General features: G+C 54.8%; 1 protein-coding gene across 2 annotated transcripts in view; it reads left to right on the plus strand.

Annotated features, from left to right (window-relative positions):
• Positions 1 to 16153, plus strand: part of LOC105490946 (signaling receptor and transporter of retinol STRA6) — a 33031-nt gene extending 16878 nt beyond the window's left edge. For both annotated transcript variants that reach the window (XM_011756958.3, XM_011756956.3), the window contains exons 6-18: positions 34 to 200; positions 1612 to 1734; positions 4046 to 4113; positions 4294 to 4370; positions 4635 to 4696; positions 6271 to 6433; positions 10567 to 10642; positions 11633 to 11766; positions 13159 to 13276; positions 13357 to 13458; positions 14162 to 14325; positions 14683 to 14838; positions 15379 to 16153. In XM_011756958.3, the coding sequence (XP_011755260.2) occupies positions 34 to 200; positions 1612 to 1734; positions 4046 to 4113; positions 4294 to 4370; positions 4635 to 4696; positions 6271 to 6433; positions 10567 to 10642; positions 11633 to 11766; positions 13159 to 13276; positions 13357 to 13458; positions 14162 to 14325; positions 14683 to 14838; positions 15379 to 15542 (1574 nt within the window). In that variant the 3' untranslated portion in view covers positions 15543 to 16153. The remainder of the gene's footprint in view (positions 1 to 33; positions 201 to 1611; positions 1735 to 4045; positions 4114 to 4293; positions 4371 to 4634; positions 4697 to 6270; positions 6434 to 10566; positions 10643 to 11632; positions 11767 to 13158; positions 13277 to 13356; positions 13459 to 14161; positions 14326 to 14682; positions 14839 to 15378) is intronic.
• The last annotated feature ends 4 nt before the right edge of the window (positions 16154 to 16157 follow it).

The following is a 16157-nucleotide window of genomic DNA, read 5'->3' on the forward strand; positions in this document are numbered from 1 at the left end:
AGCATGGGTCTCTCTGCTTGTTTCACCTTCCAGGGGCCTGGAAGATGCTGGGACTGTTCTATTACGCTGCCCTCTACTACCCGCTGGCCGCCTGTGCCACAGCTGGCCACAGAGCTGCACACTTGCTCGGCAGCACGCTGTCCTGGGCCCACCTTGGTGTCCAGGTCTGGCAGAGGGCAGAGTGTCCCCAGGCACCCAAGGTAACTGCTGACCACAATGGCCTAGGGCAGAGGGGCGTGCAGAGCAACCTACTCAAACCACGGTGCCTCCTTTGAGCTCTGATTCTATGAGGGGCCGCCCTGCAGCCTTCCATTGTGCATGGGATTCCATGCCTTCAAACACATGCCCCTTCCAAGCTTGACTGTTCTGTGGGAGAGGCAGGGAACAAGGCGGCTGGGCCCAGCCCTCAGGAGCTTTAAGTCTAGGATGGGGCAGAGTAGGGAAAGTGGGCAGAGTAGGGGGAAGAGAAAGCCTGAAATGGCCCCCACCCCCAACGCCTGTGTTAGTGATTCCCCAGCTTCCCTTTGGTCAGGCTGGAGAGGGAATGGAAGTGAAGCGTGATGGAGGCCGGCAAGTGTGAAGTCAGGGATGGTCTTAGAGGGACAAGAGGAGAATTCCAGAACCTCAGGACCTTGCTCACTGGCTGCTGGCTGGAGTTGTGAAGCTGTCCAGTCTAGAACCCAAAGAGTGATGGTATAGGCTTTAGAGCCAGACAACCTGAGTGTGAATCCAGCTTCACCACTTCATTCATTCGCTCACCCATTCATTCAACAACATATTTGAAGCACATACTCTGTACCAGGGACATTTCCAGGCACTGGACTACAGCTGTGAACAAGACAGACACAGTCCCTAGCCTCCCAAGAGCTGTCATTTCAGAAGGGGAGACACGATACACAAACAAAATGATGCCAGGTGGTACCCAGTGCCTTGGGGAAACAGTGCCACCTTTCTGAGACTGTTTCTACATCCGTCCATGGAGCTGATAACACCAGTCCCTCAGGGTGGAGGTGAAGACTAAGAGGTTGCTTTGAGAGGGGGGACTTGGTGGCTCTTTTTTGCCACCTAGAACCTGGCACATACTAAGCTCTCAATAAAAGTATATTGAACCCACAAATAAATGAATGAGTATACAAAAGGCCCACCCCCAGGAAGTCCTCAGCCCTGGGAAGTAGGGCATAGACTTTCCTGATGCTTAGGTTGAAAACTATATGTAGGCAAAGTCAGGCTTTTGCGTGATTTTCAGAACTGTTCCTAATGCTCCGGGAACACAGAAACAGAAAGAGGTGTCCTTTCCAGGCCTTATTCCAGCCTTGGTTGAGGTGGGTGTGGGGGGCAGGAGGGAATCAAGTTATCTCCTCCTCTTGGCTCCTCTCAGGCCTGTGGGGGTCCAGGAGCATGGGGGAGGGGTGAGCATCTCTGCAGGGCTCAAGAAGGGGAAGTGGGCAGGTTTGTGCTGGGTGGCGGGTTGGGAACCATAGAGCTGAAGCCTTCCCATGGCCCCCCAGACCATCCTCAGGGCCCAGTGTGAGGTGGGAAGGGCAATGGATTCTGGTTCTTGGCTGGGGGAAGAAGGTGGAAGGTAGTCTGTCTGGGTGTTTGTCTGTCCAGATCTACAAGTACTATTCCCTGCTGGCCTCCCTGCCTCTCTTGCTGGGCCTCGGATTCCTGAGCCTTTGGTACCCTGTGCAGCTGGTGAGAAGCTTCAGTCGTAGGACAGGAGCAGGCTCCAAGGTAAAGGGGCAGGCCTGGGGTAAGCTTTTCCTCAGCACCCAAGACAGCCCTACTCCCCCATATCTGTGGTCCCAGATACATGGCCGTGCTTAGTGTAGGGCCCAGCACAGAACAGATGCTCAGAAAATGTTTGCTGAGACTGCTTAGTCCTCCCTCCCCAGGCAAAGGCTGGGCTGGCCCTTGACTGGCACCCAGGATACCCGCGGCACTGGGTTGTATGAATAGTAGGGACTTAACAAGGCAGAACTGAGTCAGAAGCCAGGAGAGTCATCGCTCTGTCTGTGAAACACTGAGATCCGGCTGGAGAGACAGCCTGGAGCCTTGCGCCTAATCCGAGTTCTGCACATACTGAGATGATTCAGGAAGCACCCAGGGCAGAACTGCATTATGAATCAACTCTAGGTTGAATGTGGTTGAATAATTTCAGATAAAGGAGACGGCTGGGAGGGCTTCCTAGAGGGGGTAGACTTTAGCAAGGGCCTGAAGGACAGGGAGATCTAGAGTGAGGAGAGAATAAGGAGCAGACATTGTAGGCACAGGAAAGAGCATGAATAAAGGGGAAGAGATGGTTTTGTATCTGTTTTGTTCACTGTATTTGCAGCACTGGGTAGGCCTTAGCCCTTAATACATACTCAGCAAATATTTTTGAAGTTTTGAATAGATGAATGAATGGATGGATGGATGGGTGGATGGGTCAAAGGAAAGGTGTATGGAAGGAAGGATGGATGGATGAATGCATCATGGTAAGAGAGAATTCTTAGAAGATACTTCGATCTTAATGAAAAGCCTTCTAAGGACTTACCATATCAGGCCCTGGGCTCAGTGCTGTGGACTTGGAGCTGATGGACTTGCGTCTGATCTCCAGGAGCTCCCAGTGTGGTGGGGAGACAGATGCAGCACCAAATACCTACAGTGCAATGTGAAGCGTGCTGCGGGTGTTGGGACTGCGGGTGCAGGGGCGGTCCAGTACTTCTTTCTGGTGAGAGAGGAGGAAGAGGAAAGCTCTGCAGAGGCCCTCAAAGGGGAAAGAAGGACAGACTTAGGAGAAAGGCTTAGGACATAGAGGCCAAAGGGCTTGGCTTCTCTTTAGACAGGGCAGGGGAAGGAGAGGCTTGATGGGAGGCACCTGGGCAACCAGCAGGTAGGTGGTGATGCCAGCTGCTGGCCCAGGGAAGGTGGAGGGAGAAGCAGGTGCTCCTGGGACAACGTGTGGTCCTAAGTGTGTGTTGCTCAAAGTGTGGAGCTCAGCAGAGGGGCTGGGACTGGGTGTTAACTCGGCAAGGTCAGACTGAATCCAGAGAATGAGTGAGATCCCTAGGCAGGATGGAGAGCCCTGGGTCCATTTTGGGCTACTCTGGTCCAAGAAGGCCCACAGACTCCAGGCTCGGCTCCCACGTGGCAGGCAGCAAGTTCTGAACACTTGTAGCTCCTGCCTGCTGAGGCTCACACTCCTCGAGGAAGCCCGTGTCCTCTCCTGTTTACATCTGGCTCTGAAGAGGGAGCGGCCCCCCAGGGCCACGTGGTGCCCGAGGCATGCCCCTTTACCTTCCCTTCCAGGGTTTCCACCACCCCACCCCTCTCTTCATTGCCAGCCTTTCCTCCCAGGCTTGAGAGGTGCAAAATCCTCTTTGGACTTTGGTCAAAGAGGTTTAAGTCTCAAAGGACCCCCATCAGCTTTGAGCTGACCCACTCCTGCCCTGGATCCCAGGGTTGTCATGGCAACAAGTGACAATTGCCTATGTTCTCCCAGTGATTCAGGGCAGGGGCTCGCCCCATCTTCCCATGGACCTCTGCCACTTCACAGGCAGCTTAAGGCCTGGAATGTGGCTTAGACAAATCTGGTCACCCTTGTGATCTCCCTTGCGTAGTAGCAGGAGGAGAAGCCTGAGGGAGTCTGACCTGGAATGACCCCCTCCTGTGTCCTGGCCTGGGATGTGCCCGTGGGACACAGCTTCCCTTTGCCCCAGTTTCAGCTACCAGAGGCCAGAGGGCTAGGGGTGGGAAGAAACAGTGATGAGATGTGACTGAGCAAAGCAGGTGAGAGTTGGAGACAGATCTTAGGAAGAACTTCCTGGCATTGATGGTTCTTTGACAGGAAACTGGCCTTGTGTTTGTGAGAGAGAAAAGGGAAGCTTTGGAGGGCATGGACCTCAAACCCACAGGTCAGCCCCCTCCGCACTCACCACCACAGCCATGGCCAAGAGGTTTTTATGGAGCACCTGCTTGGTGAACACTCTAGTTCCCTGAGCCAGGGACCCACGAATGGGTCGAGGCAGGTCTCATCTGCTTGTTCAATTGTCTGTCTCCACAGGGGCTGCAGAGCAGCTACTCTGAGGAATATCTGAGGAACCTCCTTTGCAGGAAGAAGCTGGGAAGCAGGTGGGGTCTCCGACACACCCTCTGTGGGCCAGTGGATCAGGCTGGTTAGAAGCCGTGCTTGGGAAGCTGGCACCGGGCAGCATGGCAGGGGCAGAGGGGCAGAATGACCAGCCTCTGGGGTTGGCCCTCAGGGAAGGGGCTTCCGCTGAGGACCCCACACCTGCTTGGGATTTTCTGCAGCTCCCACACCTCCAAGCATGGCTTCCTGTCCTGGGCCCGGGTCTGCTTGAGACACTGCATCTACACTCCACAGCCAGGTATGGGGTTGGGAGCTGAGGCCGAGCGTGACAGGGGGTGTTACCCTCCCTTGCACAGAATGGCTTCAGTGGAGGACTGGCTCCTGCTCCCTGGAATCCTTGTCATCAACAGGGACAACTACCAGCTTGGGACAGGGGGAAGACCCTGGCCTGGCCTTGGTCATTCAGAGTCCTGTGGCCCTTTTACTGGGCCCCTTGGGAGGGAAGAGGGCTCCCGGGCCTGAGTGGTGCTGTTCACCACACTCCTTCCTTTGAGGACTACAGGATTCCGTCTTCCGCTGAAGCTGGTGCTTTCAGCCACACTGACAGGGACGGCCATTTATCAGGTATGTCCTGCACCCTGTACTGCCATCTGCCTGTGGAGCCCTGCCCTCAACCCCCAAGCCTGGAGTAGCTCCGGCCCAACCCAGCTCTCTAGGTGCCCCATCCAGAACCCCGACCAGGTGCTGCAGGCCATCTTGGGAATTCTGGCCTACCCAGAAGGGTGGGGGTGTTCACTCTTGAACTCACAAAGTGACTCGGAGCATTAATTTTGGAAGCCACATAAACACAAATTTAAATCCTAGCTCCACTATTTACCTCCTGTGTGGCCTTGGGCAAGTTATTTAACCTCTCTGAACCTGTTAGCTCATCTGTAAAAAGGAGGAAATAGAGTAATTTTCCTCTTTGAGTAATTGGGAAGATTTAGCGAGATAACATGTTTGATAAACTCTGCCTCACCACCTCCAAAAAAAAAAAAAAAGAAAAAAAGAAAAAACAAACAACAACAATTCAGATCCTAGGAGATAGTTACAATTATTCCCCACTTTACAGATGGGGAGAATGGAAGCTCGGAGAGGTGAATTTGACTTGGCCAAGTTTCTACACAGCTGATATCTCAGCGTAGCCTAAGTTTGAATCCAAGTCTGTCCAGCTTTAATTCCTGCACTCATTTACTTTCACAACATAGAAAAACTGGAAATTTTACATTCCAAAGTTTAGATAGATAGATGATGGGTAAATAGAGGTGCAGACACAGTCATCCCTCAGTATCTGAGGTGGATTGGTTCCAGGACACCCCTCCATTCCAAAATCCAAAGGCTCAAATTTCTGATATACGATGGTGTAGTATTTGCATGTAGCCTACACACATTCTCCAGTATACCTCGTTATCTCTAGATTACTTACAATACCGAACATAAGTGCTATGTAAATAGTTGTCCCACGGCTGGGCGCAGTGGCTCACACCTGTAATCCCAGCACTTTGGGAGGCTGAGGCGGGCGGATCACAAGGTCAAGAGATTGAGACCATCCTGGCCAACGTGGTGAAACCCTGTCTCTACTAAAAATACAAAAATTAGCTGGATGTGGTGGCGTGGGCCTGTAGTCCCAGCTACTCGGGGGGCTGAGGCAGGAGAATCGCTTGAACCCGGGAGGTGGAGGTTGCAGTGAGCCGAGATTGCACCACTGCATTCCAGCCTGGCGACAGAGCAAGACTCTGTCTCAAAAAAAACAAAACAAACAAAAAAACCCAAAAAGTTGTCCTACTGTATTATTTTTTATTTGTGTTATTTGTATTGCATTATTATTTTTTATTGAGGGTTTTTCCCCAAATATTTTTGATCTGTGCTTGATTGAATTGGTTGGTCATGGATGTGGAACCCACAGATATGCAGGGCCGACTGTATGTAGTTATGGTGCTTGAAGGCATGCCTTTGGCCTATTAGGCTATAATTGCACCTGTCTGTAATGTCCTCATTTAGAGGCATGAGGACCCTGCTCTAAGGAGCAGATAAGAACACTGATGGGCAATGGGCATGTGGCTGGAGCCTGTGTGCTGCCAGTTTCTTCCCCAAAGTCTCCCCTGTTAGTACAGAAAACCCTTTCCTGGGATGGGGCCCTCACTGTGGGACTCTTCCAGGTGGCCCTGCTGCTGCTGGTGGGCGTGGTACCCACCATCCAGAAGGTGAGGGCGGGGGTCACCACGGATGTCTCCTATATGCTGGCCGGCTTTGGGATCGTGCTCTCAGAGGACAAGCAGGAGGTGGTGGAGCTGGTGAAGCACCATCTGTGGGCTCTGGAAGGTGAGGCCTCCGGGGAGCCCCTGAGGGCTGCAGTGGGGAATGAAAATGGGGAGACCCAAGGTCTATGCCCTAGTCAGCCATGGACACACTGGGGGCCCGTGGGCACATTCCTTTCCCTCTCTGGGTCTCAACTGCCTCATCTCCAAATTGAGGCAGTTGGCGCTTCCAGTTCTGAGCTTCCATGAAACCTGAAGGGACATCTCAGCAGCTCCTGCCCCTTGCCTGCTTCTGTGGCACCTTCCCCCACCACCCCCAGTGTCTCTGACCAACTCTCCAGGAATGGAGATGAGGAAGGCCATGGGCTGGGTGAGATGAGGTGGGGAAGGAGGGAGGAGACAGTGATGGGGGACGGTGAGGATTTCTGAGTGAATCCTCATGGCAGGGGGCTCGTGTTGGGCAGGGCGCAGGCTTTCTCTTCCCAACTCCCTGTCTTTTGGGGCCATCTCCTTTCTCCTTCCCTCCTCTGACAATGAGCTCCTGAAGCAGGGAACCATCCCGGCCTTCGCTTCTGTGGTCTGATGCCTCTTGTAGCCACCTACTTACTCTGCCTCCTGGGCCCTCCCAACAGCCCTGTGGAGGGGACTGAGAAGTGTCCCCACTTGACACATGGGGAGGGATTTGCCTGAGGCCATCCAGCAGGGCAGAGTGCAGCCAAGAGAACGCAGGGCTCCTGAAGACTAGGTGGGGGCTCTCTCCATCACCTTGGGACAAAGCCCCGTGCTCAGGACTCAGGAGGCATGCACCTTCTGCTGACTTGGGGGCCCCAGGCTGGGACGGACAGGCCCCCGGCTTCTGAGGAGTAACGTGATGGTCAGAGCATGGGCTGCCAGCATTGCAGGTGGAGGTGTGGCTGCTCCGCAGCTGTACCCGACCATTAACATCATCCTTATCCCACAGACCTGGGCGTGCTGGTCTTGGGGGGGCAGGGGAGTGGGCAGAGGTGCACGGAGTGACCGCTTCCTTCCCTGACCACCTCCACCATCTCCCTGAGCACCTCAGTTCCCATACTAGAGGCTGCCCTGGAACTGCTGCTAAGGCCCACAAACTGGACAGGTGACAAGTTCTGGGTGAGCTGAAAATGACTTCTGGGAGATTTTTCGAGCTGGTTGCAACCTGAGTCATAGGCAGGTGCAGACATGGTCCAGGTCAGTCCACAACCAACCTCAGACCCTTGCTCACAGTGACCCTGTAGGTCAGCATCATTGATCCCAGCTCACAGAGCAGGGCATTGAGGATCGAAGGCAAGAAGAGACACGTCCAGGGCAAAGGATTCTGCTTCCACTCATCACGCCTTATATTTTTAATTGCATATTGCAGTTTCCAAGCTCAAAGGCTCCCACTTTGGATCTTCTTGGGCCAAACAGAGCAGCATTTACTCTAAATTTGCAGATGAGGAATACTGCAGCCCAAGAGGATTAGAGATATGGGTTCAAACAATTCTCCCATCTCAGCCTCCCAAGTAGCTGGGATTATAGGCGCCCGCCATCAGGCCCCAAAGCCACCCCACAACCTGGGCTCCAGTGTCCCTTGGTCTGCCCTTTGGCTAGGGAGCTAATGTCTTCTGCGCTCAGAGCTTCTTTAGGACTGCCACCCAGCGCTTGGACCATAAGCCTGGCATCACTCACAGAGAGCTGAGGCTGAGTCAGGCAAACCAGATTATAATCTCTGTTCCATCACTTACAAGCTAAGTGACCTTGGGCAAAGTGCTTTACCTCTCCTGACCTCAATTTCCCCACCTGCAAAATGAGTGCTGGAGTGAAAAAGGAACACTTGCCCTTGAGGCCCTCAATCACATGAAGGAAGACAGATCTATCCCCCAAAGCAGGGCCCAGAAGAAGGCAGGCACAGGATCCCAGAGGTGGCAAAGAGCAGGAAGATTGTGTGAGTGCTGGGGTTTGGGGGCGCCCAAGTTGGGAACCAATGGAGGGAGAGAGAGGTAGGAGGTAGATGGATGGAGATCAAAGGCCAGGCCTGTGGCCAAGGGGGCTGCTAACTTTCACCGCTGTGTTAGCCTGTACACTCACCAGGCCAGGCTCAGCAGGCAGGCTGTTCACCTCCTGGCAGCAAACGGTCCAGAATGTGCCCTTGCTGCAGCCCAGCTGGCTCCAGAAGGGGGACCACAGAGGCTGGAGCTATGCATTCGCAGTGCTTTCTCCCAACCTTGCTTCTGAGAAAAGTGTCCTCGCCAGGGCCCTGGAGGAGGGAGCTAGGGACCGGCAGAAGGGCCTAGGTGTCTGTAGCATCATTTTTAGTCCTGGCTGAATCTGGGAAGCACCCGGTGATTTTAACATTCCCGATGCTCAAACCCTGTGCCAGACCTACTGAATCGGAAACTCTCAGAGTGGGGCCCAGCCTCTATGATTGAACAGCCCTCCCAGTGATTTGTTTGTGTGTGTGTGTGTTTTTTGTTTTTGTTTTTGTTTTTGTTTTTTTGAGATGGAGTCGTGCTCTGTCGCCCAGGCTGGAGTACAGTGGCGCAATCTTGGCTCACTGCAACCTCCACCTCCTGGGTTCAAGCAATTCTCATGTCTCAGCCTCCTGAGTAGCTGGGATTACAGGCACATACCACCAGTCCCAGCTAATTTTTTTTTTTTTTTTTTTTTGAAATGGAGTCTCACTCTGTCTCCCAGGCTGGAGTGCAGTGGCACGATCTCAGCTCACTGCAACCTCCGCCTCCTGGGTTCAAGTGATTCTCCCATCTCAGCCTCACGAGTAGCTGGGATTACAGGTGCCCGCCACCAGGCCCGGCTAATTTCTGTATTTTTAGTACCATATTGGTCAGGCTGGTCTCGAACTCCTGACCTCAGATGATCCATTGCCTCAGCCTTCCAAAGTGCCAGGATTACAGTTCCAGTGATTCTCATGCAAGCAAAGTTTGAGCGCCACTGTAGCAGGCACCCAATGAATATTGGCTGGTTGATTGATTTCAATTCATTGCTGATGGAAAGAAATCATGAAGGCTCTGCCTTTGAAAAGTCTCCAGAGCAGTGGCTGTCAGCCCTGACTGCACACTGAATCACCAGTGTTGCTTTCACAGGCTAAGGCTGGGTCCCACCCACAGAAATTCTGATTTGACTGGTTTGGGTGCAGGCTGGGCCATGGGCGAGTTTTAGCAGCTCCAGGTGATCCTAAAGGCGATGTCAGTGCGGAGACCCACCGCTCTAATCCCTGTGGCTCTGTGGAATTAGCACTCACCTTTTCTGTGTTTGCTTTCCCTGTGCTTGAGATTCTGGTGGTGACATGGGCACCAGGAACACTTCCCTGGGCTGATTGATGAGATCAGGGTGCAGGCATCTCAGGCTCATTCTGGATCTGCTTGCACACCTCACTCTATCATTTCTAGCGGCATGGCTGGCTGGGCGAAGCCCTCTGTCTGAGCCTCAGCTTCCTCTTCAGCCCAGTGGAACAGTTCTTCTGTCTAACCTCATGGGGTTGCCGTGACAGTTCAGAGCAAGGCTGGATGTGGATGTAAGGTGGGAGAGTCGCAGCCCGCACCCCTGATATTCTTAAACATCCAGGCTCATTCATGGCACACCATCATGCACGCACTCATTGTGTGCATGGCCAGGGAAGGGGTGAGGGAGCTGGGTGACAGCGTCCGCCTCCCTTATTCTGATGGACTCAGGCCACACCGATGTAGACTCACACCCTCTATGCGCTGAACAAAGACCGCTAGTGCAGACATGGATGGGGCCTTATGGCTCACATTATCCTGGGAGCTGTGCAGCATAACAGTGTGCCCAGCAGTATATTCACGAGCAAATGGGGACCTGGGGGAGATGGAGTGCCCTCCTGAAGGCCACATGGCCAAGAAACAGTGAAGCTGGAGGCAGATGCCAGGTTGGATGGAGGTCCCACAGCAATGGAAGCAGCAACAGCAGGGTGAGGACCAGGTCTGCAGACTCACAGCTGGTTTCATCTCTTGGCTACTATATATCACTGGGAAGAATGGGGTGGCTGAAGTCATTGGCTTACTGGATCTGAGAACTGGGGATAGGGCCAAGAGGCCTCCACGCAGAGTTCATTGTGGGGCAGGGGGAACTCCCCACAAGGCACCACTCTGGCAGGGGTTCCGAGGCCCCCAGGAGACTCCAGGCCCTGACCTCTCACTTTGTTCCCTCTCTGCCCACCAGTGTGCTACATCTCGGCCTTGGTCTTATCCTGCTTATTCACCTTCCTGGTCCTGATGCGCTCACTGGTGACACACAGGTGAGTGGCAGGCTCCGGCTCACCCAGTGCAGAGGTGGGGAAGGAGTGGGAGTCCTGTGGGTCTGCAGGGAGGCCCTGGGGCTGGAGGTAGGGAAGGGCTCTGCCAGCCTAGGCTGTCAGGGAGCCCACCTGAGTGTGGCTGTGCTGCAGTGGAGGGAGAAGGTGGGGCCGGGTCCTGCACTTGGGACTTCCTGTCTGGTTGGGGAAATGTCTGTGAGTATGAGGGACATAGGGCACCACCAACTCAGGGCAGCTGGTGGAGCTTGCCCCCTGAGTAGGGGCCCCCGGATGGGCTGGATGAGAGGGAAGGCGGCCTGGGGAAGCTGTACTGCCCGGGAATGGAAGAGATAGGAGGTGAGGACTGTGTGGATGAGAGCAGAGGCTGGGGTGGCCCTGCCATGTGAGAGCATAGGTGAGGGGTGGCCTGGGGGCATAGTGCTCTGGAGAGGTGGTGCGGGTCTCGCCATGCTGCCTCACTTGCCCTGCGGTGGTGAGTGGTGAGGAGCACTGAAGGCCCAAGGCAGGTGGAAGGGGCAGCCCGAGCACTTACCCATGTCAGAGAACTGGCCCATGTGTCCTGTACACTTGCCAGGCCTCAGAGCTCCTCCCAGGGGTCTTTCTCCACAAGTCACCCCTCCTTCTCCTGGCATTCAAGGCTCCCCAGCCTGTGCTTGCCTTGCCTCTTTACCAGGTGGTGTGCTGTGTGTCACTCCCATTCTCACTGTTGTTTCTCACTTTTCTGACTTGGCTCGGGTTGAGCCTTCTGCCTGGTTTTGTCTTTCTCGTTCACTCTTTAAGACTGCCCAGGTATCACCTCTTCCAGATATCTTGGGTTAGTGGCCTCCTCCTGGCTCCCACAGTTCTGGGACTCCCTGCTGATGGCTGTGGGTTGAAATTCTGTTGGGAGTTTGGACAGTTGCTGGCCCAGAAGAGGATTTAGGAGGAGAGTGTTGCTTCCTGAGGTCTCTGCCTCCCTGGCTCCCACCCCAGGACCAACCTTCGAGCTCTGTACCGAGGAGCTGCCCTGGACTTGAGTCCCTTGCATCGGAGTCCCCACCCCTCCCGCCAAGCCATATTCTGTTGGATGAGCTTCAGTGCCTACCAGACAGCCTTTATCTGCCTTGGTGAGCCTCCCTTGCCCGCCACACCCAGCCTTGGCCTGGGCCTCACCTCAGACACTGGCCCCAGTTGAAGAGAAGAGTGCTCAGCAAGTACTGCCCTCAGGGTTTGTCTGGGAATGCTCTGGGGCGACAGCAAGAGGAGGGACCCCCCTGCCTTCCCTGCCCTTAAGAAGCTTACTCAGGATGGGGGTACAGGAGCCCTCAGGAAATTGAGTGGGTACCCTCCACATGGAGGTGAACTCTGGGTGCCATCAGATGTTCTCATGGGGGGTGGACCCAGGTCTGGAGGTGTCAAATTCAAAATGATACGTTCCTGACTGGGTGCAGTGGCTCACACCTGTAATCCCAGCACTTTGGGAGGGCGAGGCAGGAGGATCACAAGGGCAGGAGATGGAGACCAGCCTGGCCAACATGGTGAGACCCCGTCTCTACTAAAACCACGAAAATTAGCGGGTGTGGTGATGCACACCTGTAGTTCCAGCTACTTGAGGGGATGAGGCAGGAGAATCACTTGAACCCAGGAGGTGGAGGTTGCAGTGAGCCGAGATCGTGCCACTGCACTCCAGCTTAAGAAAGGGCTGTGCCACAGTTGGCTACCTACAAAGGTGATGAGACCCTTGTCACTGAGGGTATGCAAGCGGAGTTCCATGGATATTGTTGGGGTCTGCAAAGGGGGTCCTGCCCTGAGAGAGTTGGACCAGATAACCTTCCAGGACCCCTACCAGCCCCAAGTTTCTGACTCTCCCCTTGGGTCCTGCGGTGAGAAAAGCACTCTGAATGGTGAGGGGCTGTGGCCAGGGTTGCACATCCAAGGGCCTTGTATCTCTCTCTCCATTTCCTTCCATTCTCACCTCCTTGAGGGAGGAGAAGGATGGTAAAGGAGTGGAGGAATTACGAGGACAAAAGTCATAGCATCTCTTCTTGGTAGCCCCTATGCCTCCAGGCCTTTTTATAGGCATCATTCTCTAATCAGTTGGCCAAATTATTTCAATAGACAGTCCTTGGGCACCTACCGTATGACAGGCTCTGGCTTGAAGGAATGCAAACATCAGTTTAAAATGTAGTCTTATTCCCCAGTAACTCAAACTCAGGAGAAACTGGAGGGAAATAACATTTGCAAAGTACTTGGTGATTTTAAGAGTTTCCACAGACATTACCTCATCGGATCCTTACAACAGCCTCTGAGGTAGGGACTATTATCCCCATTTTACAGAGGAAGAAACTGAGGCTCAGTGAGGTAAAGTGACTTGTTCAAGGCAGCATAGCTGGGCAGAGGCAGAGCAGAGATCTAAAACCAGGGCTGCCCAATTCCAAAGCCCTTGGTTCTGGGGGTGGCGGGGGGGCAGCTTTCATAGAACCTGTTATCTGTCCCCCTGCCACTCCCGCCCCTGGCAGGGCTCCTGGTGCAGCAAATCATCTTCTTCCTGGGAACCACGGCCCTGGCCTTCCTGGTGCTCATGCCTGTGCTCCATGGCAGGAACCTCCTGCTCTTCCGTTCCCTGGAGTCCTCGTGGTGAGTGAAGCAACACATGGAGGGCTCGGGGCCTCCTTAGAGGTCCGCTAACAGTGACCACCTCCCCACCCCACTGGCAGGCCCTTCTGGCTGACTTTGGCCCTGGCTGTGACCCTGCAGAACATGGCAGCCCACTGGGTCTTCCTGGAGACTCATGATGGACACCCACAGCTGACCAACCGGTGAGGTGGCACCTGGGCTTGTGGCTCCCTCAGGCCCTCAGCCTTTTCTTCAGCGTCTCTCTCTTTTTGTGTCCTCCCTCCACTGCCATCTATCCCCTCTCTCTATCAAGAAGCCCAGAAGATAGTAGAAAGAGCTTGCCTTACCCATGCAGAAAAGGAACAGTGGCTCAGCCCACTCCAAAGTACCTCTCTACATACCCGGCATGGGGCTGGAAGTACCCCCGGGAACCTTTCTTGCTTTGGGAATTGGTACTGCTCTCCCCTGGATCCTCTGTTTCCTCAAAACTATGCCCCTCTCCACTTTGTAGCAAGGGAGTTCCCTGTCAGATGACAAGGCTGTGGGAGAAACTTGGTTCCCGGGGGAATTTGGAATTAGCAGACAGGAGACCCAGAAAAGGGAGGTGGGAGGTATCAGGGTCATAGAAAGACTTAGATGGACCCAGAATTAAAGGCTAGCTCTGCCAGTGAATAGCTGACAGCCTTGGCTAAGTCACCCAATCTCTCTGGGCCTCAGTTTCCCGTCTCCCAGGGTGGTGGGTTGAAAGAGAAAAGGCCTTGCCCAGGGTGGGGTGCACAGGAGACACAGCAGTAAATGGTAGGTGCTCAGTAAATACACAGCAGTTCTGGGCATCCAGGTCTGACACTGACCCTGGGGAGGGGGCTCTGGGGGACGGCCTGCCTCAGCTTTCTTCTCCCACCCTAGGCGAGTGCTCTATGCAGCCACCTTTCTTCTCTTTCCCCTCAATGTGCTGGTGGGTGCCATGGTGGCCACCTGGCGAGTGCTCCTCTCTGCCCTCTACAATGCCATCCACCTTGGCCAGATGGACCTCAGCCTGCTGCCACCGAGAGCCGCCACTCTCGACCCCGGTAAGGTCACTGGGCAGGGCTGGAGGGTTGCTCAGACTACCCAAGCAGTGAGGAAGCCATCTTTCCTGCCCCAGGCCTGTGCCAGCTGATCAGTTCACACCGATGTCTGTAGCTGCAGATGCCACCTGTGTGTGCCTGCACTGTGCCTTGTGTGGCCCTGCAGCATGTGCAGTGGATGTGGGGTGTTCTAGCAGGTCCACATGTGCCCATGCAGCAGATGTGCCACGTGCCTGATGTGTCTACATGCTTGGATGCAGGGTGTGCACGCGCACTCCCTGTGTGTGTGTTAGGGGGTGTCTGGATGCCTCTAGTCCGGCCCCTACTCCCCCAGCATTGCCATCCGCCACCCCACCCTAGGCTACTACACGTACCGAAACTTCTTGAAGATTGAGGTCAGCCAGTCACATCCAGCCATGACAGCCTTCTGCTTCCTGCTCCTGCAAGCGCGGAGCCTCCTACCCAGGACCATGGTGGCCCCCAAGGACAGCCTCAGACCAGGGGAGGAAGACGAAGGTGCGCCCTCCCACTGGGAATGGGGGAATAGAGCCTACCAAGCTTCTCCCAGGCAGGATGCGTGCCCCTCCCCAGCACACAGAGTGAGCGCCAGGAAAATTCTCACTTCCTCTCTTCTTTGGCTGCCTTTGGTCACCCCTCCTGGTCTGATCTCAGGGTAATTTTTTCCATGATATGGACACACACATACACACACCATATGTGTACACAAAGAGAGAATGAAACAGCTGTCTTGCTAAGGGGCTCCCTCATTGCTCCCACTTCTCCCTTGGGGCAGGGAGTATGACCTCTTCCTTTGTTTCTGCCCAGAAGTATGTATAGGGAGGGGACACTAAGCCAGCTCCAGACCCTTGTCCCACCCAGCTTTCAGTCCATCCACAGACCTCACACCCCACTTCCATGTGCTGCCTGCAGGGGACATCCTAAGCCTCACCACCTGCACTACGCCTGGGATTTTCAGGCTCTCTGCTCAGGTCTGAGGGCCAGGGAGGCTTGGCTGGGTGTTTGTTGAGTGACTCACAGAAAGTCCGTCTCTCTCAGGGATGCAGCTGTTACAGACAAAGGACTCCATGGCCAAGGGAGCAAGGCCCAGGGCCAGCCGCTGCAGGGCTCGCTGGGGTCTGGCCTACACGCTGCTGCACAACCCAACCCTGCAGGTCTTCCGCAAGACGGCCCTGTTGGGTGCCAATGGTGCCCAGTCCTGAGGGCAGGGAAGGCCAGCCCACCTGCCCATCTGTGTTGAGGCAAGTTCCTGCCTACCATCCTCCTCCCTCCCCGGCTCTCCCAGCATCACCCCAGCCATGCAGCCGGCAGGTCCTCTGGATCACCATGGTTGGGTGGAGGTCTGTGTGCACTGGGAGCCTCAGGAGAGCTCTGCTCCGCCCACCTGGCCATGGAAGAGCCAGCAGGGGTTTTGAAGAAAGAAACTGGCGGGTTAGGGCCTTGGTCCAGGAGCCAGTCGAGCCAGGGCGGCCACATCCAGGCCTCTCCCTACCCTGGCTTTGCCACCAGCCTTGAAGGGCCTCGATGAAGCCTTCTCTGGAACCACTCCAGTTCAGCTCCACCTCAGCCTTGGCCTTCATGCTGTGGAAGCAGCCGAGGCACTTCCTCACCCCCTCAGCTCCACGGACCTCTCTGGGGAGTGGCTGGAAGGCTCCCAGGCTGCTGGCCTGAAGGGCAGCCCAAGTCACGACTCAGACCAGGTCCCACACCAAGCTGCCCACACTTGAGAGCCAGATATTTTTGTAGTTTTTATGCCTTTGGCTATTATGAAAGAGGTTAGTGTGTTCCCTGCAATAAACTTGTTCCTGAGAAACTGT

Source organism: Macaca nemestrina, chromosome 7 (assembly GCF_043159975.1).
Source record: "Macaca nemestrina isolate mMacNem1 chromosome 7, mMacNem.hap1, whole genome shotgun sequence".
Taxonomy (NCBI): Eukaryota; Metazoa; Chordata; class Mammalia; order Primates; family Cercopithecidae; genus Macaca; species Macaca nemestrina.